General features: G+C 60.8%; 2 protein-coding genes across 5 annotated transcripts; one reads left to right on the plus strand and one right to left on the minus strand.

The window, feature by feature from the left end:
• Positions 1–1,407: 1,407 nt before the first annotated feature.
• Positions 1,408–11,638, minus strand: ANO8 (anoctamin 8). 4 transcript variants are annotated; one of them, XM_045492488.1, is made up of 19 exons: positions 11,295–11,636; positions 10,416–10,526; positions 10,169–10,301; positions 9,850–9,988; positions 9,673–9,769; positions 8,912–9,028; positions 8,675–8,802; positions 8,419–8,580; positions 7,937–8,089; positions 7,677–7,803; positions 7,502–7,557; positions 7,325–7,399; positions 6,990–7,121; positions 5,707–6,516; positions 5,259–5,450; positions 4,990–5,121; positions 4,775–4,885; positions 2,884–3,550; positions 1,408–2,022 (listed from the first exon to the last, which is right to left on the minus strand). In XM_045492488.1, exons 1-19 carry the CDS (start codon positions 11,398–11,400, stop codon positions 1,643–1,645), a joined length of 3,828 nt encoding a protein of 1,275 aa, XP_045348444.1. In that variant the 5' UTR covers positions 11,401–11,636; the 3' UTR covers positions 1,408–1,642. The 4 variants fall into 4 exon arrangements, 3 of the variants coding, with proteins under 3 accessions (XP_045348444.1, XP_045348446.1, XP_045348445.1); XR_006715784.1 differs by having other exon boundaries at positions 1,945–2,022; positions 2,119–3,550; positions 11,295–11,632; XM_045492490.1 differs by lacking the exon at positions 8,419–8,580 and having other exon boundaries at positions 11,295–11,638.
• Positions 11,639–13,376: 1,738 nt separating this feature from the next.
• On the plus strand, positions 13,377–16,887 carry GTPBP3 (GTP binding protein 3, mitochondrial). Its single transcript, XM_045492493.1, is given in 10 exon segments — positions 13,377–13,429; positions 13,859–13,901; positions 13,903–14,107; positions 14,215–14,301; positions 14,400–14,602; positions 14,771–14,843; positions 14,931–15,074; positions 15,270–15,435; positions 15,663–15,941; positions 16,142–16,887. Coding segments are annotated over 10 exon segments (1,479 nt in total). The 3' UTR covers positions 16,368–16,887.
• Positions 16,888–21,887: the final 5,000 nt, after the last annotated feature.

Below are 21,887 nucleotides of genomic sequence, written 5' to 3' on the forward strand. Positions count from 1 at the left end.
GAGCCAGACTGCTCCAGCCTGGGCCACCCGGCGCCTCCCACGGTGGAAGGTTCTGGGGGTCACCACCGAGCTGTGCCCTGTGGGGCCAAGGGGCTTTTCCTCCCAGCTTTGGGTGGCATTTACGCCTGTGTTAAGTCCCTGTGGTCACAAGGCAGGTGCTCACAAGATGCAAGCTTGCTCTCGGTGGTGCTGTGGTGGACTGAGTCCCCAGAGGCTCTCAGACTCCTTGGAATCCCCAGTCTCAGGGGTTGGTCTGACCTAGGCAGGCACGTGGTGTCACTGATGGTTAGTGAATAGACTTCAGCTTCAAAGTGTATGGGATAGTGAGAGCCGGTGGCACCCCTGCCCTCGTCTCTGTGGCCTCGGTTCCCCTGTGAGGGACTGGGTTAATCTCCTGTCAGTGTCAGCCACGGCTTGGGCAGGGGTCCCGTGGCCATGGCCCACCTAGGCCTCCCTGTGGTCTCCCTGGTGCAGGTTTCCCTCAGCCAGCCTCTGCCCAGCTCTCCTGCCTCTGGGACCGCCCCTTATTCCTCTGCTCCTTCAGACACCAAACTCTGCCTTCCCTCACCTCTGTGCCTTTGCACAGGCTGCTCTCCTGCCTCCAGTGAACCCCGGTTTCTCTTTCACAGCCCTCCAAAGTGCCCCTGACTCACACTGGCTCCCCCTGGTCTCCTTCAGCCACGGGGCAGGGCCCATCAAGCTCTGAGGGGGAGGGGCCGCGTCCCATCCCTGACCACGCAACAAAGAGTCCCAGCAGCTTGGGTCTGACAGCAATCCCACAGTGGGGCATCCTGGCCACTCCCCAACGGCATCCCCAAAAGTGCCATCCCCTCAACATCGAGACTCGGGTGCCAGGTGCCTTCCGATTTTCATACCCCAAGTTCCTTTCACTGCTCTGGCTCCTCAGATGGCAGCCTGGGAGGCAGTTATCCCAGGGAGTGCGGCCCAGAGGACCGTGTCACCTCTCACCCTGCAGGGCCGAGGCCAACTCAGGACCTGGGCCTGGCACCCAAACTGCTGAGTCCTTTCAACACTTTCGAGATGTCTTCCTTTGTCTAGGAAGCTGAAGCCAGGGCCTCAGGCTCTGCAGCTCCTCCCAGGGGCCCCAGGCCTGGACTCGGCCCCCAAATCTGGGCCGTCTCAGAGTTGGCGCAGTCTGGAGTTTTCCATCTGTGGCCTCAAGACCCAGTTCTTAGGAGGAGGCCCCCAAGGGTCACAGGATGGGAGGGGCACCCACCCTAGGCCTGCTAGGTCCCCCGAAAGCCGGCGCCAACTACAAGTCACTGGGCCTCCTGATCCCCTCCCTTCCACTGCTCTGTCCTCGGGCACTGTTGAAATATACTTTTTATTGCATTTCTGCCGTTTTACAAAAATATGACAAAATAAATTAAAAACAAATAAATAATCGCCTATTCTGTGTGTTTTCTGTTGGTTTTGGGGGGTTTCCTTTCCCCCATCCCGGTCGAAAGGAAAACGGCAGATGGGGGGGGAGGGGTGGGCCCGGCCCCCGGCCCTGCCCCAGGATGGGGCAGCCAATACTGGGGGCCGTCGAGCCGAAGCGCGTTTTCTGGGTGGCGGCCGCCGCCCCGGTCCACGACTGATATTGCATATGAGAACAGGAAGGCAGGGCGGGCGGGTGGAGCTAATGCCAGCCGCTGGGCCAGCACACGGCCTGGGGGCTGGGGCTGGGGCTGGGCGAGGGCGCCGGGGGCTCCGGGGGCTCGGAGGCGGGCGGCAGCGGCGGGGGCGGGAGGCTGTAGAAGCTGGCGTCCCCCGGCAGGGGCTGCGGGGCGGGCGGGGGCCCGGCGAGGGCGCAGGGCGGGCACTCGGCGGCGGCGGGGGCGGGGGCCTGGCGGGGGGCGGCGCCCTCGCCCCCGCAGCCCCACGGCCCGTCCCACTGCCAGCAGCCTGCGGGCGGCGTCGGGGGCCGGGGCAGCGGCGTTGGCGGCGGCGGCGGCGGCGCGGGGCTCCGGCTGCGGCGGGTGCGGAGGGCAGGGGCGCCCACGGGGGCCAGCGCTGTCCCTGCGGAGGCGAGAGGGGCCGTTCCGGGGGGGTGCCGCCCCCGCCGCCGGACCCCGCTCGGACCCTGCCCGCGCTCCCTCCCGGGCTTCCAGGCACCTCGAGGGCCTTATTGCTTCTGATCAGTGACAAGGGGTGGGCGTCTTCCGGTGCATCCCCTGCCTCTGGGCACTGGGCCCCTCCCCGTCACGGGGGGGAGGGGACAGTCTGAGGAAGTCCCTCTGATTTCTGACCTGCGTCCCTGGTGTTGCAGCTGCCACCTCTTGGGCTCCCTGGGGGATGAGCTGCTGGAGCCTGGAGCTGGGTTGGGCTGGGGTTGGGGCTAGCAAGGTGGGCTGGGGGGGTGGTGGGGAGGGGGCGGGTGGGCACGAGGCTTGCACCTCTGCTCAGCGCGAATCCGGGTGCAGCCTGTGGCCGAGCACGCCGAGCTCCCTGGGTAGGCAGCCCTGGCCCCCACCTCCAAGGAAGGCCTCCCTGAACAGCAGGGCTGCAGGTTAGGGACTTGCATAGAGGCCTGGGGGGGGTCCAGTCCCCCCAGAATGAGCTGGGTGTGGGGTCTCATAGGGGCAGGAGAGGCTGGGCCAGGTGGGGAAGAAGCCTCCTGCATCTCTCCTGGCACCAGAGCATGGAGGGCAAGGTGCCCTGGGAGGGCCGCCGGGACAGGGGGCTTTGGCTGTCAAGGGTCCCGGAGATACTGAGCAGGCTTTGACTGAGAGGCTCCACGTACCACGTACCCAGGTTCCCAACCGGTACAGAGACCGGGCCTCCTCTGTCCCCTTCAGCCCCTCTCCCCAGGCCTGGCCACCCCACCCCTTCCCGCAAAGCCCAGCCCAGAGTCCCCACCCCCGAGTTAAAGCTTGTGACCTGAGCCTTCCTCTTCAGGCCGGGGGGCGTCCGGCTCCTCAGCCGCAGCCTCGTCCACCGGCCCACTCCGCTGGGCTCGGCCTCCTCCGCCGCTGGGGGTCCCATCCAGCCGGGCCTGCCCACCTGCCCCGTTGGACCCGGCGTCAGCCCGGGCCCCACCGAAAGGAAAGAGCTTGCCAGCGTGGAAAGCCTTGGGCGGTGAGTGGCTACGCTCTGGGTCCCGCCGTGTCTCAGGCGACTTGAGGAACTTGAAGCTGAGGAAGGCTGGCAGGCGGGTGTCGCTACCCGTGGGTGACTGGGCAGGGGGTGGCCGGGCGGCAGGGCCAGCCCCCGCGCTGGCCAGTGAGGATGCGGCCCCAGACGACAGGAACTTGCCCTGCAGCGGGATGATCTGTTTCAGCTTCATGACGTTGTTGGGTGCCAGCAAGGACCCCGGGCGCTTGGGCCGCTCTTGCCCGTGGCCGCCTGCCCCACTGCCCTTGGCCTTGGCAGAGGCCTTCTCAGGGGCAGCAGGGTCCAGCCCTGAGCCTTCGGCCCGAGCCTCCTCCCGGCCGCTGGCATCGCGCTCTCGCCGGGCATGGTGCTCCGCGTGGCGCTGGCGCTCCTCCTCCTCCCGCCGCCGCCGCTGCTGCTGCTGATAGCGGTGCTGGGCCTGGCGTTCGTGTCTCTATGGGCAGAACAGAGCCATTAAAGGGACTGGGCAGAAAAGGTGTGTGAGCCCCCCCCCCCCCCAGGCCCATGCTGGTGCACCCTGCAGAAGCCGAGAGAGATCCAAACACTTACTGGGCACCAGCTGCATTCCTGGACCCACACTGGGGCTTTCTGTGGAAGTGGGGAGAGATCTAAACGCTTTTTGGGTACCATTTGCATCCCCGAGCCCACCCTGTGGCTCTCTGAGGTAGTAGGGAGAGATCTAACCCCTTATTAGGCACCAACTGCATTCCCAGATTCATGCCAGTGCTTTCTGAGAATCGAGAAGAGAATTTCTGAGAATTGACAGGAGAACCGACTGGGGGGGCTCAGTTGGTTAAGCATCCAACTCTTGGTTTCGGCTCCAGTCATAACCTCGCGGTTCGTGGGTCTGAGCCCCGCATCGGGCACACTGACAGCACGGAGCCTGTTTGGGATTCCCTGTCTCCCTCTCATTGCCCCTCCCCCACTTGCTGTCTATCCTCTTCTCTCTCTCTGTCTCGGAATAAAGAAACAAACATTAAAAAAAAAAAAAAAAAGAATCGAGAAAGGGGGTAAACACATATTGGTTCTTGACTGTCCCCTGCCTTCTGGAGAACCAGCGATAGAGTCATGAGTGGCACAGGCCAGACTCCACGCTGGCCAGTCCAGGAGCCTGTAGCCCCACGTGGCTTTGTCAACGTCGGTTTCAATAATTTCGAATAAAATGGCAAAACAAAATAAAGTGCGATGCAAATTCCGCCTCTCAGCCATACCGGCCCCATTTCAAGTACTCGTCGGCCACCCGGAGCCAGGGGCCAACCCAGGCAGCGCAGACAGAGGCCATCTCGGTCATTGTGGAGAGCGCCGCCCGGCGCTGGTGAGCTCCTTGGCCCACTCTGCAGCTTTCTGAGGAATGTGGCAGAAGCCGGGCTTCTAGGAAGCATCAGCTGTGTCCCTGGCCCCAAACGGGACACCGCCGGTGAGCTGGCCGATGACTAAATGTTCACAAGTGCCAGCCTGCTGCCGGACGCCACCGGGATTCCGGGAGGGGACCGGCCGGTGCGGAGCGCTAATTATGACACTGGGCTCCGCACATCTTCCCTCCTGCTAAGAACCCGGCCGCCAGCCAGCCGGGCGGGGTGGAGAAGCCCCACCGAGTGAAGGAGTAGACCAAGCCCAGCGCCGCACCAACGTCCCCCACCCCCCCCCCAAAGTGTACCTTGAAGGCCTCCCGGCGCTGGTACTCAAGCTTGGCCATCTCCTCGGCCACCCAGCCTGGGATGTCGGGGATGGCCACGTGGATGAGGTACTTGAGGAGCAGAGCGAAGTGCTGAGACAACAGACGAGGACGAGGCTGCAGGCTCCGGACGCCCTGCGGGGGGGCCCCCCAGCTCCTCCCCCCGCCCCGCCCCCCTCCCCGGCCACCAGCCCCACCTCGAGCACCACCACAGACACGATGGCCGCTTCGGGGCTGAGCCAGGGAAAGAGGCGCTGCAGCTGCCCGCACTGGCCGATCAGGTAGCAGTTGACCACGATTGCCAGGACACCCATGGCCTCCATCACCTTCTGCAGGGGAACACGCGGGGTGGGGGTGGGGGGGCTCCGGTGGGGTCCAGCCGCCCTTTCCCGGGGCCTCCTGCCCCTCCCCAGCGCACCCGGACTCCCTCGGGGCCTCGGCTCACAGTCCTTGGCCGCCCCCACACCTGCCACTGGCCGATGCTCTCAACCCGTTGCCCGAAGGGCCGCTGCAGCCCCGTGCACAGCTTGAGGGCGTCGCTTCGGATCTCAATGAGGTTGTTGACCAGGGCGCACAGAGCGGCCAGGGGGAAGGCAGACGAGAAGAGTACCACGTAGCCGAACTGCACGAACATCTCCTGGTAGTCCTGGAACGTGTCCTGCAGGGGGCGGGTCGGTGCCTGGGTGTGGCCTTCGGCCCTCCCTCAGACCAGAATGCCTCCTCCCTGAGACTACCTTCCTCTCTCTCAAGCCTTGCCTTCCTCCGACGATCCTGAATGGACCCAGAGCTCCCCCTCCAGGAAGTTCCTGACCACATCCAGGGCCCCATTTTATCGCACCCTTCCCACCTCCCTCCTCAGACCCCAGGCCCTGCCCCTCGGAGGGCCTCACCTGGGCCCTCAGACCCCTCCTCACCTCGTACTTCTGCATACAGCTCTCAAGCTCAGCCTGGGTAAGCTGGGGTGAGTGCTCCTCCTCGGGTGGGTCAATCCAGGATGACCGATTCTGTCGCCGCTGCCTCCGGGCTGAGTCGCCAGAACCTGGCTCCGGGTCTGGGCCCCCGTCTGGCCCCTGGTCACGGCCCTCGCCCCCAGCCCGGCGGAGCAGGACGGCCGGAGGCTCCCGCTCGGGACTGCCGGGAGCCCCTTCGGCCTCATCGTCTTCTTCAGCCAGTGTGAATACTCCCGGCTCCAGCCCCTTCTCCACCATAGTGGGGCTCCCCTCCTCCAGGAGGGCCTCTGGGCCAGGTCGCCGCCGCCCAGCCCCTCGTTCAGCAAAGCTGACCTTCTTCAGCCGGAGCCCACAGTCCAGGAGGCCGCTCTCCTCACCCTCCTCCTCCTCATCTTCCTCCTCCTCCTCCTCCTCCTCATCCTCCTCCTCCTCCTCTTCTTCCTCCTTGCCTCCCCGGGGCCCATCCCCCATCTCCCCACCTTCCCCTGCAGGCCGCCGCTCCACGGTGGCCTCCTCCTCCTCCTCAGGTGCCCCACAGCCCCCACTGAGACACCTGCGGCCCCCGCTGCCGCCTCCGCCACCCTCTTCGGCCTGGGGTTCAAGGCGGCGGGGTGCAGGGCGCTGGAGGCTCAGCAGGCCAAGCAGGGCACGGGCCAGCTCCCAGGCAGCCTGCAGGCCAAGCTCGCCACGGCCCAGCCGCCGGTACAGGTGCGGCTGCAGGACCTCACGCACGTTCTGGAGGAACTGGCGGGTGATCAGCAGAGTGGCCAGCATCTGGGGGCAGGAAGGGGGTGGAGAGAGGCCACGTGGGGGGCGGGCGAGGCCCCGGGCACCGGGACAGGCTGCTGGGACTGGGCACCCGCCTTCCAGGAGCAAGCTTCCAGACACATGCCCTGAACCCGATTGCTAAAGCCACCCCTCTGGATGTCCCGGGACATGGAGACCCCAGCACTCAGCCTCTACCAGCACTCATCTGCCACAGACCATAGCCTGGCAGGCCAGTGCTCCTAGCCAACCTCCTGGGGTTGTAATGCATGTCTCATCCTGCCGTGGCTCAAGGTCCCCTGCTTGCAGCACTGCCCAGGAGCTCAGCTGGTGCCCAGGGCCTCAAGAGGCCCCTGCCATCTGCACCCCATCAGCAGAGCCCCAGCCCCTGGGAACATGCACCCTTGGCTCAGCGTGAGGCCCCAAGCATAGCCACACTGCCCACCCCGGCGAGACCCTGTGGGCTCGCCACCTGCCCATACTTTGGCCCGGGCCACGAGCAGGAGGCCCCGGAGGGAGAGGAGGAGCAGGCGGAACCGCAGGGCCGCGAGCGGGACCAGCACCGCCCGAAGCTGCCGCTCGAGGCTCTGGGACAGGGACAGGACGAGCAGGAGCTGTGGAGGGACCGACGGACAGGAGGACGGACAGATGGGGGGTGGGTGACAGGCAGAGAGAGGACACACGGACGGACGGACGGACAGAGAGAGAAGGATGGAGGAGGGGGGGGAGGGGCTGGAAAGCCCGTGGACCCCTTGGCCAAGTCCGGCCCCCCACTGGCCGCCATTGTGGGGGGCACTGCCGTGGGCTGGGGTCTCACCTCTTTCAAGCGCTCCATGTCCTTGAGGTAGAAGCCAATGTAGAAGAGGCTCAGGTATGAGTTGACAAACTGGAACTGTGGGAAGCAGACAGGCAAGCAAATTTGACCCCAGGAGCCCCCCCCCCCCCGTGCCCCATGTAGGCCACCCCCACTGCCTGCCTGCTGGCCGCCACTCACCAGGACGACTTTGATGATGAGGTGCTTCTCATAGGCGCTCTCCAGCCGGTAATTCTCTGGGGGCCGAGGGGGTGAGTGAGGAGGTGGCCCAGGCCCCCTGAGAGCAGCGGGGAGCCTGAAGGCCAGTGAGGACCTTCCTCCCCAGGGCAGCGGGACCTCCCCTTGCAGGGCGTACCCATGTCGTTGAGCCAGATGGCGAGCTTCTTGTAGCCCTCTGCGCTCACGCTGACCAGCAGGGCCAGCACGACCTTGGGCAGGAAGCGGGCAAGACGAGGCAGCCCTTTCACGCTCAGCACCAGCTCCTGCAGGGGCGGAGGTTGTACAGGTCACCCCGGCGTCTGGGCTCGGCTTGGGGGGTGGACCCGGGCAGGTGGCTGTCTGGTCAGGGCCAAGGCCGGGGCTGGGGTGGGTGGGGGAGGGGAGGCCAGAGGTCACCTGCAGCTGGAAGCAGCCGAGCATGAGCAGGAACACACAGGCCAGGCAGGTGAGGCACAAGGGGAGACTCACGAGCAGCTGGAAAAGCAGCCGCTTCCAGGGTGGGTAGTAGAACTCCTCAGCCCGCGTCACAGGGCTGATGCGCCGGATACCCTGGCAGAGGGCGGGGGTGGGGCTCAGCGTGAGGCCAGAGGTGCACCCTGCCCCACGCACCCTTCCCAGTGCTCTGAACTCCATTTCCATCCACCATGCCTTTACCTCTGTGGTGACGCTCCCCCCCCTCCCCCAGACCCAGCACACCTTTCCCAGGCCCTTAAATGCATTTTCCCACCCCTCCCCTTCCGAGCATGCAGATCCCCCCACGTGACACACCCTTTCTGATGCCGTAGCCCCATTTCACATCTTGTCTTTGTCCCTGCAGTGGCCCCCCACCTCCACCTCTCATTCTTGGGAGTCCTTGGACCCAGACACCCACGACTGACCCTGAACTGGGGCCGTGGCTCCTCCACTGCTTCCCCAGGTGAGTCCAGCGTCCCCCATTTGTAGGCCAGCTCCGCCCCCCTCCGTTTCCACTCCTCCAAGAACAGGGTTGACCAGACCACGTTGAAGAGGGCAAAAACCACACACGATACATCCCGGCTTGTCTGGGGATGGCGGAGGGCCGAGCTGTTGGCCAGGTTGGCCCAGGAAGGAGGGTGTCTCAGGTACCCCAGCCCCTGCCCAGCCCATTCCCAGCACCTGATCAGCCTCCGTAAACGTGTACAGGACAGAGCCAAAGACGGCTGGGTATACCATCGCTGATGTGTAGAAACCCAGCCAGGCAAAGTACATGGCAATCTTTACTCCGAAGTAGTCACAGATGTCATCTGCCAGGGGCACAGAGCGGGGGTGGGGTGGGGGGGGGGTGTTCTGGTCAGCCCTGCCTGCTCCGGAGACTCCCGCACACACACACACACCCCCAGCCTGGGGCCACACCTAGAGGCTGGTTTTCACACACAGCTTGCACCCACGACTTCATGAGGCGGTTCAGGATGCGCTGCTCATGGACCGGGAACACCTGCTGGATGATCCCGCGGGCTGCCAGCTCAGGGACTGTTGGGGGACAAGAATGCGTGAGCCCCGCCCTTCTGCCTCTACCTGACCTGGCCAGCCCCCTTGGCCAAAACCCATGTCCCAGCTTTTCCCTGCTTTTAAGTCTGCAGGGGCCCTTCCCAGGAGAGAAGTTCTGAGTGGACAGATTATCTAGTTCTCCTTCAGAATTTGGAGGTGCAGAGGCAGGCAGGAGAGGATGCAGGAAACCTGGTAGGGTGGGGCCAGTGTAGAACCCTGTTTTTAAATAAAGCCATTTGGCCTCAGGTCACTGCTCCGAACGTCTGAGGATCGGTGCAAAGTTGGCGTCAGGAGGTGAACTTGGGGTAGCTGGTCTCTTGGAGAGGAAACTGAGGCCCAGGGCCGCACCACCCAGTGCATGGAGTGCTGTCCATGGTCCTGCCCCTACCTTATGCTAGACCCAGAAAAAGGTTTCTCAGGGACCAGCCTCCCAGGGAGTAAGCCCCACCTCTTAGTTAAGGCCACACCCCTTCATCTCATTGATTGATGCCTCCAGGCCCCACCCAACTCTTCACTAGCCTTTGATCAGTTGGCTCTAGGCCCCGCCCTCTTACGTTGATAGGCTGTCCTCTAACAGCCCCACCCAACTCCCCACGTGTGATTGGAGGTTGGTCCCGCCCACTCACTGATTGGCTGGTCCTCCAGGAAGCGCACGTTGTGGAGTGCCTCGCCCTGCTTGGCTCGCAGGTTCTGCAGCCAGAAGCGGATGATGCTCTGGCGTTCCTGAAGGGGACAGGGTTTGAGCACAGGGAGCAGCAGCCCAAGGGCTAGGGATGCACACTGGGAGCCAGAGCTGGCCGCACCTGGGAGGTGAAGAAGCGCAGCTCACTCTCCACATTCTCGTAGATGAAGTCCTCCTCGCAGGAGAAGCCGCGGGTGCCCCCGCCAAACTCGGCCTTCACTGCTTTGCGCAGACCCAGCTCGTCGGCTCCTCGAAGCAGGCTGCCAGGGAGACAGGGAGGTGGCATCATGGAGAGGCCCTGGCTCACCTTCCTGGAGCTAGGGTTGGTATACCTGGCAGCCAGCTGGGACAAAGGCAGGGTGCTAGGCCTCACAGTTAGTGCTTGGAAGGGTGGGGAGCTGGGGAGCCGGGTCAGCGAGAGGCTAGGGACAGAGACTCGCCTCTCATACGTGGCGGTGACGAAGAAGGCATAGGCACGCGTGTGGCGGTGGTGGCGGACTTGTACGATCAGCTCGGGGATGCCCACGCGGATGTGGTTCAGCAGCCATAGCAGCGTGTGGTCATCAGTCGTGTCTGCCAAGGGGCACAGGGACTGATGGCTCTTGTCACAAGGGGTCTGAGGCTTCTTACACACTCCTACTCAGGGTGGCCCGGCTCAGGGGAGCCCAGGGCAGTGGGCACAAGTACCTGGAAAGGTCATCAGCACATCGCAGTTCTCCGTGGGCACCGTCTTCATCCACGCCTTGTGGGACACCAGGTAGCGACCAGCCTGCAGGAGCCGCTTCCCAAAAAGCTTGTCTAGGGGGCAGGTGGGGCAGGGCCCAGGTCAGGCCACTCCCCGACCAGGACCCCAGCCTCTGGTTCAGTCCCTCCAGCCCTGGCCCTTGCTCATACACTCTCCAGGGCTCCTCAGCACTCAGCCTGGCATTCAGTGGCCTGCAAGCTCTGGCCTCGGCTTATTTCCTTCCCTCCGTGTCCTTGCACCAGCCAGGCCCTCCTCCAGAAATGCCCTTCCCCCAGGTCCTCCCTTACAAATCTTACTCATTCTTGAGGCCCAGCTCCGCCTCCAAAACCACGATCGATGGGGCGCTCACTAGCAGCCCTGAGCGCTACACCACATCATGTCAGCGCGTCCTCAGAGCTGGGCGCGGTTCTTATCCCCATTTCACAGGTGAGGAAACTGAGGACCGGGGCGTTTAAGTCACGCACCCAAGGTCACAAAGGCGAGCTGGGATTCGAACCCAGGACCGTATGATTTTGTATCCTCTGAGGAGTGGATCTTTCGAGCGCACCCCTGCCGGGCTGCGATCCGGTAGCTCAAGGGGTGACTGGGCTCGGCCCCAGGCCGGGGCTCTCAGAGGGGCGTGTCCGCGTCTCTGCTCTGGGACCCCCGCCCCCTGCATCTTCCCAGCCGCTCTAGCCCCGCCGCAGCCGCAGTGCCCGGAGAACCGGCCCCTCGACTGGACTCCAGGCCTGGGACAGCTGACCCCAATCCCCTCCCGGTCCAACCGCCGTGCGCACCCCAGGCACCTGCAACCCTGTCAGATCCAGCCGCCGCACACATACCCAGAACTCCGGACGCCGGGGCTGCAGGCTCGCCCTCAGGCGGGGGCCTCTTGCCACGCTCGCCCTCCAGGGACGTGCCCCCGGCGTTGGAGGTGGCTTCGGCCATGGCGAGGGCAGGTCAGGTCAGGGGCTGCGGGCGGCCCGAGCGCCGGGGGGCCGCGGGCTCATCGGGCCGGTGCAGCCGCGGAGCGCGCTGGAGGTGGAGACAAAGGCCGCGCCCGCCCGCGCCGGCCGCCGTCCCCGCGTGCCCGAGCGCTGCTTCTCGTCTCCGCCCGCGCGGAACCTCGATTCTCCTTCTCGTCCCCGCGCACGTCGCTCTTGGGTTCTCGACTCCGCCCGGGTTGTTTTCTGGATTTTGTTCTCGCCCGCCCACTTCGCTCTCTGGTGCTCGTCTCCGCCCGCACCAAAAGTGCATCCTCTTCCTCGTCCCTGCCCGCGTCATATTCTGGGTCTCGTCCCCGCCCGCCCCGGGCCTGGATTCTCCGCCTCCGAGCCTTAGTTTCCCCATATGCAAGGGCGGGGTTTGGAATCTGAGTTGGGCGTGATTTGACTACGGCTGGACGTGGGAGGGGGCGGGCCGGGTAGGGGGAGATTCCAGGTAGCAATAACTTCGCCACAGAAGACGAGTACGTAGTTACAGCAGGTTCTGCCTCTGAGTCTTCGCTTGAGCCGTTCACCTACATGGGGCACTCGTCGCGCCCTCTCCGTCCAGTTAACCCCTGGACCCCTGAGGACGTCACCTCCTCAGAGAGGACCCGATAGAGTTGCCAAGTTTAGCAAACAAAAGTACAGTCTTTCCAGTTGAATGTGAATGAACTTCTGACAAACGAATAAATACGTTTTTTAGTATGTCCCAAATATTACATGGGCCATAGTTACACCAAAACTTTATTGGTTGTTTATCTAAAATTTACATTTAACTGGGCGTCCTGTAATTTGTCTGGCATCCAGACCGCTGACCATTCTATGTAGCCTCTTCTGTTAGACGGAGAGCCCAGGGAGGGCAGGGACTCTTTCTGGTTCTTGGCGCACAGGTGGCGCTTAATGTATACTTGTGACAGATGGAACAACGCGGAGACGGCGAGTGTCCGCATTCGTCCCTCTTTTACAAATGAAAAAGTTGAGCGGGTCGAGGCAGGGTTTAGCCGGTCCGACAGTTTCTTCCCAAAATTGTGAGAGCGCCGCCCGCCCGCTCCGTCCAAGAACCAGAGAATTGGCCGTGCGAAAGCGCCCGCGGAGACCCCGCCCAGCCAGTGCCTGGAATTCCTCCATCAGCGCTTCCTTCCGCGCTCCTGCGCTGTCCTGGGTTAACCTGAAAGTAATCCCTGAGATTCCCCTTTCTGGCTTTCGGGGAGCCAGGGACACACCGGAGACCGGATTCTCAGCTCTGCAGGAGCAGGCCTGGGCCGGAAAAGCCCAGAGGGCAGAGAGAGCTGTGCTGGGGATTCCAGAAAGGCGTCCGGTCGGAGGGGACCTTGGAGCTAGGGTCTGAGGAGGAGTTTGTCAAATGAAGAAGGGTATCCAAGGAGGAGGGAACGGCGGGAGCGGGGGAGGGGCGAGAGACTTGGAGAGTTCTGAGAACACATGTAGGAATCTTCCCAGAGATTTGGACTAGACTTTACCAGGGCCAGGGCTTGAGTTTCCCGGAACCCATCCCTCTGCGCCCCTGAGATCTCTTGCGTCGCCTAACGCTTTGGAGTGACCCGATGGAAAATACGGGACTCGAACCCTCGTTTCGGTGTAATTCCCACGGCCCTGGGCCATGCGTGGTTCTTCCTCCCACCCTTCATTTCGGTGTCTGGGATTCTCACTGTTCTAGGATCCTAAAAATTCGGTCTAAGGTTGCCGGGGGAACGCCATTTCGCTGCACTCCCGCGTGCGGCCCCTCCCCGCCTCTTGCCCTGTCACAGCCAATAGAAACGAAGATCTTCAGTGAGTGGGCAGTACGTCTTCTAAGGGGCCCAATGATGATCGGGAATCGTTGAGCATTTTACCAGTCACGCCGCGGAGTAGGCGGGGCCTCCTGTCAGGACTAGAAGTCACCCAGGCTGAGAGGGTAGGCGGATCGCCGGTTGTGAATCCATGTGGCGGGGGTCGTGGACCCTGGTAGCCCGGGCCGCACGTGGGCCTCGCAGGTGGGGCGATAAGGGAAAGGGGTGTGACAGCGTGGGGTGCTGCTTGGGCTCAAACCCTCTCCCTGGGATCTGAGGGCCCAGTTCCCTGCGGCGAACCACCTTTCGCATTTTTCCAAGCTCCAATCCGTTCATCCCCCTGCCGCAGAGCCCACATCTGGGTCGCGCATTGGCCTCAGAGTCACACTTTGATATCAGCCCCCTCAGCTTCACAATATATATATCCATCCCCCTGCCTCAGAGCCCACATCTGAGTCCATTATTGCTCTCAGAGACCTCAATCGGGTCTGGCCTCAGACGCTCCAATCTGCCCATCCTCCAGCCGCAGACCCTCCACCTGGGGCATCTCCCGACCGTCGAGCCCTCTATCCACCTGCCACTCTGCCACAAGAGCCTCCCAGATGCACTGATTCTCCTCCTCTCCAGTCCCAGACCGTGCACGCGCCAGGGCAGCGGCGTCCCGGTCCCCGGTTCCGGGGGCCACTATCTTCGCGCTGAGTTCCGGCCACGGCCGCTGCGGCATCGCGGTGATCCGAACCAGCGGCCCCGCCAGCGGCCACGCCCTCCGGAGCCTCACGGCGCCCCGGGACTTGCCCCCGGCTCGCAGCGCCTGCCTGCGCCTGCTCAGCCACCCCCGTTCCGGGGAGCCGTTGGATCGCGCGCTGGTGCTCTGGTTCCCAGGTGAGGGGCTCCAGATCCCGAACCTGCAGTAGCTCTCGTGACCCAGTTTCCCCGCTCCAGGCGTTTGCCTAGCCGTACTCTCCTCGACTCCCATCTCGCCGCACTAGGTCCCCAAAGTTTCACGGGTGAGGACTGCGCCGAGTTCCACGTGCATGGAGGCCCGGCGGTGGTGAGTGGCGTCCTGCAGGCCTTGGGTGAGTTTGCAGCCTTGGGTTCGAGGTCTGGCTCTGCCAGTGAAGCTCAGGACCCAGGGTGGGGGCCGGGAAGCTCAGGACCCAGGACCTTCCCGCAGGTAGCGTGCCAGGGCTGCGGCCAGCGGAGGCCGGTGAGTTCACCAGACGGGCATTCGCCCACGGGAAGCTGAGCCTGACCGAGGTGGAGGGGCTGGCGGATCTAATTCATGCGGAAACCGAGGCGCAGCGGCGGCAGGCGCTGAGACAGCTGGACGGAGAACTGGGCCACCTCTGTCACGGCTGGGCCAGGACCCTCACTAAGGCAAGCCCCCTATTCGTCCGTTTCCGGCCCGACCTGCCCAACCTGTGCGTGAGAGCTTCCTCATTGCAGGAGTCTCCGATCCGGTCCCTTAGGTCAGGCTGGACCTGGGCACACTGGAGGGTGGGTTCCTGGGTGGCCACACCACTGCCCCCTCTCCCCCCACCCCAGGCTCTGGCTCATGTGGAGGCCTATATCGACTTTGGTGAGGATGACAACCTGGAGGAGGGCGTCCTGGAGCAAGGTGGGTCCTCCAAGGGATGGGGACATCTGGTATCTCAGCCCCCGGAGGCCCCCTCACTCCCTCCCCTCTGCTTTCTTCCATCCACAGCTAACAGCGAAGTGCGGGAGCTGCAGCTGGCACTGGGCGCACATCTTCGAGATGCCAGGCGCGGGCAGAGGCTTCGCTCAGGGGCGCACGTAGTGGTCGCAGGACCCCCCAACGCTGGCAAGAGCAGCCTGGTGAACCTACTCAGTGCGTGGCGGGCGGGGGGCGGGGCCTAGTGTTGGGGGCGGGGCCGGGAGCTGGGGAACTGAGCTGTTCAGGTGTTGGGGGAGGAGCCGGGAGGATGAAAAGTCCGCCTCGCCAGGAGGTGGAGCCCGAGGGAGGGGCTCCATCGCCTCCGTCCCGCCTCCTTGGTGATTACCCCTACTCTCCACGCCGTCCCAGGCCGGAAGCCTGTGTCCATAGTGTCTCCGGAACCGGGGACCACCCGCGACGTGCTGGAGACCCCCGTGGACCTGGCCGGGTTCCCGGCGCTGCTGAGCGACACGGCGGGGTTGCGGGAGGGCGCTGGGCCCGTGGAGCAGGAGGGCGTGCGGCGCGCCCGGGAGAGGTAGGCGGGTAGGGTGGTGGGATGGGGAAGCAGGCACTCCCGGTTCTCCTGGCTGCATTTATTTTATATCCCTCCCGAATCCGGAGAGGCTGCTCAGCTCAGTGGGGACTCTGACGTGGGGAGGACAGCGATTTAAATTCAGCCTCTGCCCGTGCCCCACCCTCCCCCGTGCCCTTAATTACTCAACTCTGGGGTCACTGCTCAGTTGGTTCTCGCTGTTCCCCCAGGCTTGAGCAGGCTGACCTCATTCTAGCCGTGCTGGATGCTTCTGACCTGGCCTCACCGTCCAGCTGCAACTTCCTGGACACCGTTGTCGCCCCCGCCGGAGCTGGGAGCCCCAATGGGAACAGCCAGCGCCTCCTACTGGTGCTGAACAAATCGGACTTACTGCCTCCAGGCGGCCCCGACCCCAGTCCCAACCTGCGCCCGCACCTGCTGCTGTCCTGCTTGACCGGAGAGGGGCTGGATGGCCTCCTGGAGGCGCTGAGGAAGGAGCTGGCCGAAGTGTGAGCGCCCATCCCCTCCCCCTTTTCCACACCCTCCTTCAACCCAAGTTCAAGTCGCGGCTGAGCCACTGGCTTTGGACGTGTACCTGCCCACCCCGCCAGGCCCAGGCCCATTTTCTGTATCTACAAAATGCAAACGATCCTCCCCCTGCCAATGGTAGTTGTGAAAGTTGAGAGATCACATCCTTTGTCCCCTCCAGGTGTGGGGACCCGTCCACAGGCCCACCGCTCCTGACGCGTGCAAGGCACCAGCATCACCTACAGGGCTGCCTGGACGCTCTTGGCCACTACACGCAGACTAAAGACCTGGCCCTGGCTGCTGAGGCTCTGCGACTCGCCCGGGGGCACCTGGCCCGCATCACCGGCGGAGGGGGCCCTGAGGAGATCCTGGATATCATCTTCAGGGACTTCTGCGTGGGCAAGTGAGGGGACCCCTGGAGCTCTCAGCCAGGCAGAGTGGATGCCCAGAAGCCTTGAAGCATGTGGGAATAGCTTAGGCCAAGTGAGAATCTCCATCCCTGGGGGAAGAACCTGACTCCAGAACAATGAAGCAAAGCCGCTGCCTTCAGAGGTGGTGAGCTCGCTGTGGCTGGCGGTGACCAAGCTACGGCCAGCCAGATTCCCTTGCAGGGACATGCCAGGGGTTCAAGCCGCTCTGGAGTGGAACCGCTTTGGGTGCCTGATGCTGGAGGAGCAGGGGTGGAAGGTTGGGATGGAGGTGGGAGGGGCCTCAGAGTTCTTTGCTTTGTGGTTTTTAATTTATTTTGCAAATACCAAAGGAATATAAAAAATTCAGGTGATCCAGAAATGCTTAAACACGGAAGACTCCGTCCCCCCACATCCCTTGGGGTCACAGCTCAACTTGTGTCCTCCCAAAATTTCTCTGCTCTTTTGCATACTTGTGGATACACCCATAAAAATATACGTTTTGTATTTTGTACAGACAGTATGTGTTTATTGTTTTGGGAGTTGTCATTTCCTTATTTAGTATTAACCTTAAAGCTTAGACTCTTATATTTTATTTTATTTTATTTTATTTTATTTTTTTTTTTTCTTAAATTTTTTTTTTTTTTCAACGTTTATTTATTTTTGGGACAGAGAGAGACAGAGCATGAATGGGGGAGGGGCAGAGATAGAGGGAGACACAGAATCGGAAACAGGCTCCAGGCTCCGAGCCATCAGCCCAGAGCCCGATGCGGGGCTCAAACTCACGGACCGCGAGATCGTGACCTGGCTGAAGTCAGACGCTTAACCGACTGCGCCACCCAGGCGCCCCTAGACTCTTATATTTTAAAGACGCTTTTTAAAAAAAAAAAATATTTTGGAGAGAGAGCGAGCGAGTGCACATGGCTGAGCAGGGGAAGGGCAGAGAGAAAAAGGGAGACAGAGAATCCCAAGCAGGCTCCACGCTGTCCGCGCAGAGCCCAACACAGGGCTCGAACTTATGAACCAACCAGGAGATCATGACCTGAGCCAAAACCAAGAGTCAGACACTCGACCGACCGAGCCAGCCAGGCGCCCCTTAGCCTCTTATATTTTAAATGTATGTATGTATGTATGTGTGTATGTATGTATGTTTGTTTAGAGAGAGAGAGATTACAAGTGGAGGAGGCACAGAGAGAGAGGGAGAAAGAATCCCAAGCAGGCTTCACTCTCGGAGCAGAAGCTGATGTGGGCTTAATCTCACAACCGTGAGATCATGAGCTGAGCCACAATCAAGAGTCAATGCTTAACAGACTGAGCTACCCGGGTGCCCCGCCTCTTACATTTTAAGAGACTTGCAAGGTCCCGGGTCCCTGTTCCTTCCAAAAGCTTCATTCCCTCAGTGACTTATCAAGCCCTGCTATGTGCTAGAATCGTGCACATCATTTCATTGGGTTTTCCTGACAGCACAAGGCGGTGAGTGTTTTGTTATAGTTTTTACGGACGAGGAAACTGAGTCTCAGAGAAGACTAGCTAGTTGCTGGAGGTCCCCAGCTTTGGGATTTGCACCCAGCTGGTGGACTCCCGATCTGAGTGCCCTGCGGGCCTTCTGTGCAAACAGGCTGAGTGCAGGACGCTGGGAACACAGAGGGGAACAATTGTTGCAGGCATTGCCCCTGCCCTCGTTAGAGCCATCGTTCCTTGACAGTGACGGCTGATGGCCGCTGTGTGAACTTGTGGTCATGAGTCCTGCCAGGTCAGGGACTTGAAGGTAGGCTGCCGTACAGAGGTGACGTTTGTACTGACAGCTGAATGGTGAGACGGAAGCCAGATGGGGGAGATTGGTGAAAGGGGGCACAACATGTGCAAAGGTCCTGAGGTAGGAGCGCCATGGTGCGTTCATGCCACAGTCAGGTGGCCAGTATGGCGGAAGCAGTGTGTGAGGGGGAAGGAGGAGGGAGATGGGCAGAGGAGGAGAGGGAGGATCTGACTGATAATGAGGCCTTGGAGTCTTTTTTTTTTTTTAATTTATTAATATTTGGGAGAGTGCAGCAGAGGAGGGGCAGAAAGTGGGGGGGGCAGGGGGGTGAGGCAGAGGATCCGAAGCAGACTCTGCACTGACAGGCTGACAGCAGCGAGCCTGATGCGGGGCTCGAACCCATGAACCACGAGATTGTGACCTGAGCCGAAGTCAGATGCTCAACCAACTGAGCCACCCAGGTGCCCCTTGAATCAAGTTTTTTCATTTTAATTCCAGTACAGTTAACACACGGCGTTATATTAGTTATAATATATAATATATATATTATTATATATATAATATATATTACTATATATATATAATAATATATTAGGCGTGCAACATAGTGATCTGACAATTCTATACATCACTCAGTGCTCACCGCGGTCAATGTACTCTCGAATCCCCATCCCCTCGTTTACCCTTCCCCTCCCCTCCCCTCCTCCACCCCACTTCCCCTCTGGTAGCCATCAGTTTGTTCTCTCCAGTTAAGAGTCTGTCTCTTACTTTGTCTCTCTGTCTCTCGTTTTTCCTCTGCCCGTGTGTTTTGTTTCTTAGATTCCACACGCGAGTGAGATCATGTGGTATTTGTCTTCCTCTGAGTTGTTTCACTTAGCATTGTAATCTCTAACTCCATCCGTGTTGTTGCAAATGTTTTTTGTGGCCGAATGATATTCCACCATATAACGTATAAATACCACTTCTCTTTTTATCCATTCATCTACGGATGGACACTTGGACTGCTTCCATGATTTGGCTGCTGTAGATAATGCTGCTATAAACATAGGGGCGCAGGTGTCCCTTTGTTGTTGTTTTTTAATTTATTTTTAATGTTTATTTATTTTTGAGACAGAGAGAGACAGAGCATGAGTGGGGGAGGGTCAGAGACACAGAATCTGCACAGGCTCCAGGCTCTGAGCTGTCAGCCCAGAGTCAGACGCGGGGCTCGAACTCACAGACCGTGAGATCTTGACCTGAGCCCAAGTCGGAAGCTCAACCGACTGAGCCACCCAGGTGCCCCGCATGTGTCCCTTTGAATTGGCGTTGAGGCCTTTGATTCGGAGATGCCCAGCGGCCTGATATGTTGGTGATGGACCAGCAGGGGGCGCCTTGCTCCAACAAAAGGCCGTCCTGGCAACTCCTATCAAAGCTCCTGCCCTCTAAGGACTCTGGGATCCAGGCTTCCACACCCCTGTGGCAGCAGGTAAATGGTTAACTTCCCCTGCCAGAGACTGAATCTTAAATAGGGTCAGGATCTTTTCCAGAATCAGAGAAAGGGTCCTGCCTCCAGTGATTGAAGATACAAGCTCTCAGGTTTCAGGGGGCACGTGAGCAGAGCCTGGGAGGTATCCAGGGCCAACACAGGGTATGAAGAGAATTCTCCCGCCACTCAACCGACGGGGGCCCCCTGACCCCGTGTCTTCACGGACTTCACCGCAGTATGTCACTACTGATTTGTTTGCTTGTTTGGCCATCTGGGCTGCCCCAGCATGGGAGGCTCCCGGAGGGAAAGGGTCACTTCGTGAGGTTTAGGTGTCCGTGAATGTCGCTCTTATGCCTGTTTTTCGGAAATACGAACTGATGCCCAGAGACGAGAAGCAATACCGTAGGTCTGGTGGGGGTGGGGGTCCCGATGTCCTCCACATGGGAGGGCTGGAGGGCTCCCAGGAGGCGTGAGCGGGGTCTGGGTGGGGAGAGAGACGCTCTTGGGGCAGGATGCCTGGGCCCCACCCACCTCCCCCGGGCCCTGGCACACAGCTGGACTGAGGTCCTTGGCTACAGTCCTTTTTTTTCCAAGAAGGGTGAGGCGGTTTGTGGGAAGCAGCCATGGGGGTTATTTATAGAGGTCACAGGAAATCCCTAAAGAGTCAGAACCTCTCCCAGTGGCTGGGCCACAGAGTCAGGGAGGGCGTCTGCCAAATGCTCCCTGATAGGTACTCAGTCCCTGTCCTGCCCCTGGGGGAGCCACCAACTCGGGGGAGTCAGAGCTACATGTTCTGGGTCTATAAAAAGGGAGGGACGGAGCCGGGGATTCCCCCAGGGGGAGCAAGGGCTATAGCTGGGGCAATCGGGAGGGCTGCCTGGAGGAGGGAACTCTGGGGCGGGCCTTGGAGAAAGAAGAATTTGCCAAGAAAAAGCCATTGTAGTCTGACAGCACAAATTTAGAGATACTCTTTAGCCAGATAATTAAAGGTCCAGGGCAGCTGGAGGCAAAAGCCACGTTGGAGGTGGGAGTGAGGGTGAGGGGAGGGACATAAGAGCCGATGAGGAGCTGGACTTTGTTCCCAGGGTAATGGGGAGCCATGGAGGGTGTGTGAGCCAGAGAGGGGCATGGTCAGATCCCATGATGGAAAGGTCTCTCTGGACCAGCAGGGCTGGGAGTGGGGGCCAGCTGGAGGGATGACATCCTGGGATGCTCTGGATGGGAGAGACCAACCAAAAGTCAGACCTGTGCCCACGTGTCCAGAAAGTTTAGAATGATTATTTCTCAGATGAGAAGAGGGAGGCTGAGACCAACGGAGTCAAGATTTGAATCCAGGGATGTCTGGCCCCGGAACCCAAACTCAGACATCCTGTGGTTGCTGGGACTGGCAGGTGTCAGCGTCCTCTCCAGGTCTCTAGCTACCCAGGCAGTAGGCTTAGGGTCAGGGACGTCCTCGCTTCCTTGGGGCCTCCAGACTGGCCCGTCTGGGCGGCCTGGCTTGGCTGACCCCCTGCCCTGGCTTGGCGGGGCCCCAGCCGAGTGTTTCCTGCAGTAGGTCGTCTCTCACCCGAGTTTCCGTATCCAGGAAATGTTGCTCCTTTGTCCCTCCTGACTAGCCTGCTTTAAGCTTTGCGTAGCCAGCCCTGGTTCCTTGTGACTCATCCCCTCCCTGTGTAGGGTCCCAGGGGGTGGGCTGAGAGGGAATTAAGGCTGAGGCAGTGGGGAAGGTTGGGGGGCGGGGGGGGATGAGCCGACAAGTTAAGATTCTCGACCACAACTTTTAGGCCATTTTTCTACTGATGGCCATTTGCTTGGTTTCCTGGAGGTTTTACTCCTCAGGGATAAAGTCCAGGAATGGGACTGCTGAATCAAAGGGTTTGCACACCTTTACTTTTATTAAATGTCACCAAACTAATTTCCAGAAGGGCCACCGTGAGATTTGCCTTTCTTCCAGTCCCACAGGAATGTGCCCTTTCCCTACATCTTCACCAGCAGGGTGTATCACGGCTTTTTAGCTTTTTTTCCCTCCAGTCTCCTGGGAACAACGTGATTTCCCTGTGTTCCACTAACGCACTGTTCCCTGCTTCCCCCCACGGACTAAATTGGCAGTAACTTGGGGGGCATCTTTGCAAATCTTAGGAAGAGGAAAGCTACAGATGGGTCATCTGGTTTTTAAGGAACTGCTTTTTAAACGTCTGCTATTTTAAAGAAACAACTCACAAAGCTGTCACGGTGTGGGCCGGCGTGGCCGTTTCGTGAAACCCTCCTTGACTATGACTTTTGCCATTTCTCTTCACGC

Source organism: Leopardus geoffroyi, chromosome A2 (assembly GCF_018350155.1).
Source record: "Leopardus geoffroyi isolate Oge1 chromosome A2, O.geoffroyi_Oge1_pat1.0, whole genome shotgun sequence".
NCBI classification, from domain to species: domain Eukaryota; kingdom Metazoa; phylum Chordata; class Mammalia; order Carnivora; family Felidae; genus Leopardus; species Leopardus geoffroyi.

What these genes read in the sequence shown, in the direction of transcription:
- ANO8 (XM_045492488.1), bottom strand. Translation starts at nt 11,400, where the DNA reads ATGGCCGAAGCCACCTCCAACGCCGGGGGCACGTCCCTGGAGGGCGAG. An exon ending in GTGTGAAAACCAGCCTCTAG is followed by an intron (nt 8,803 to 8,911) that starts GTGTGGCCCCAG and finishes TGCCCCTGGCAG; the next exon opens with ATGACATCTGTGACTACTTC. An exon ending in AGAGCATCGGCCAGTGGCAG is followed by an intron (nt 5,122 to 5,258) that starts GTGTGGGGGCGG and finishes GTTCCCCTGCAG; the next exon opens with AAGGTGATGGAGGCCATGGG.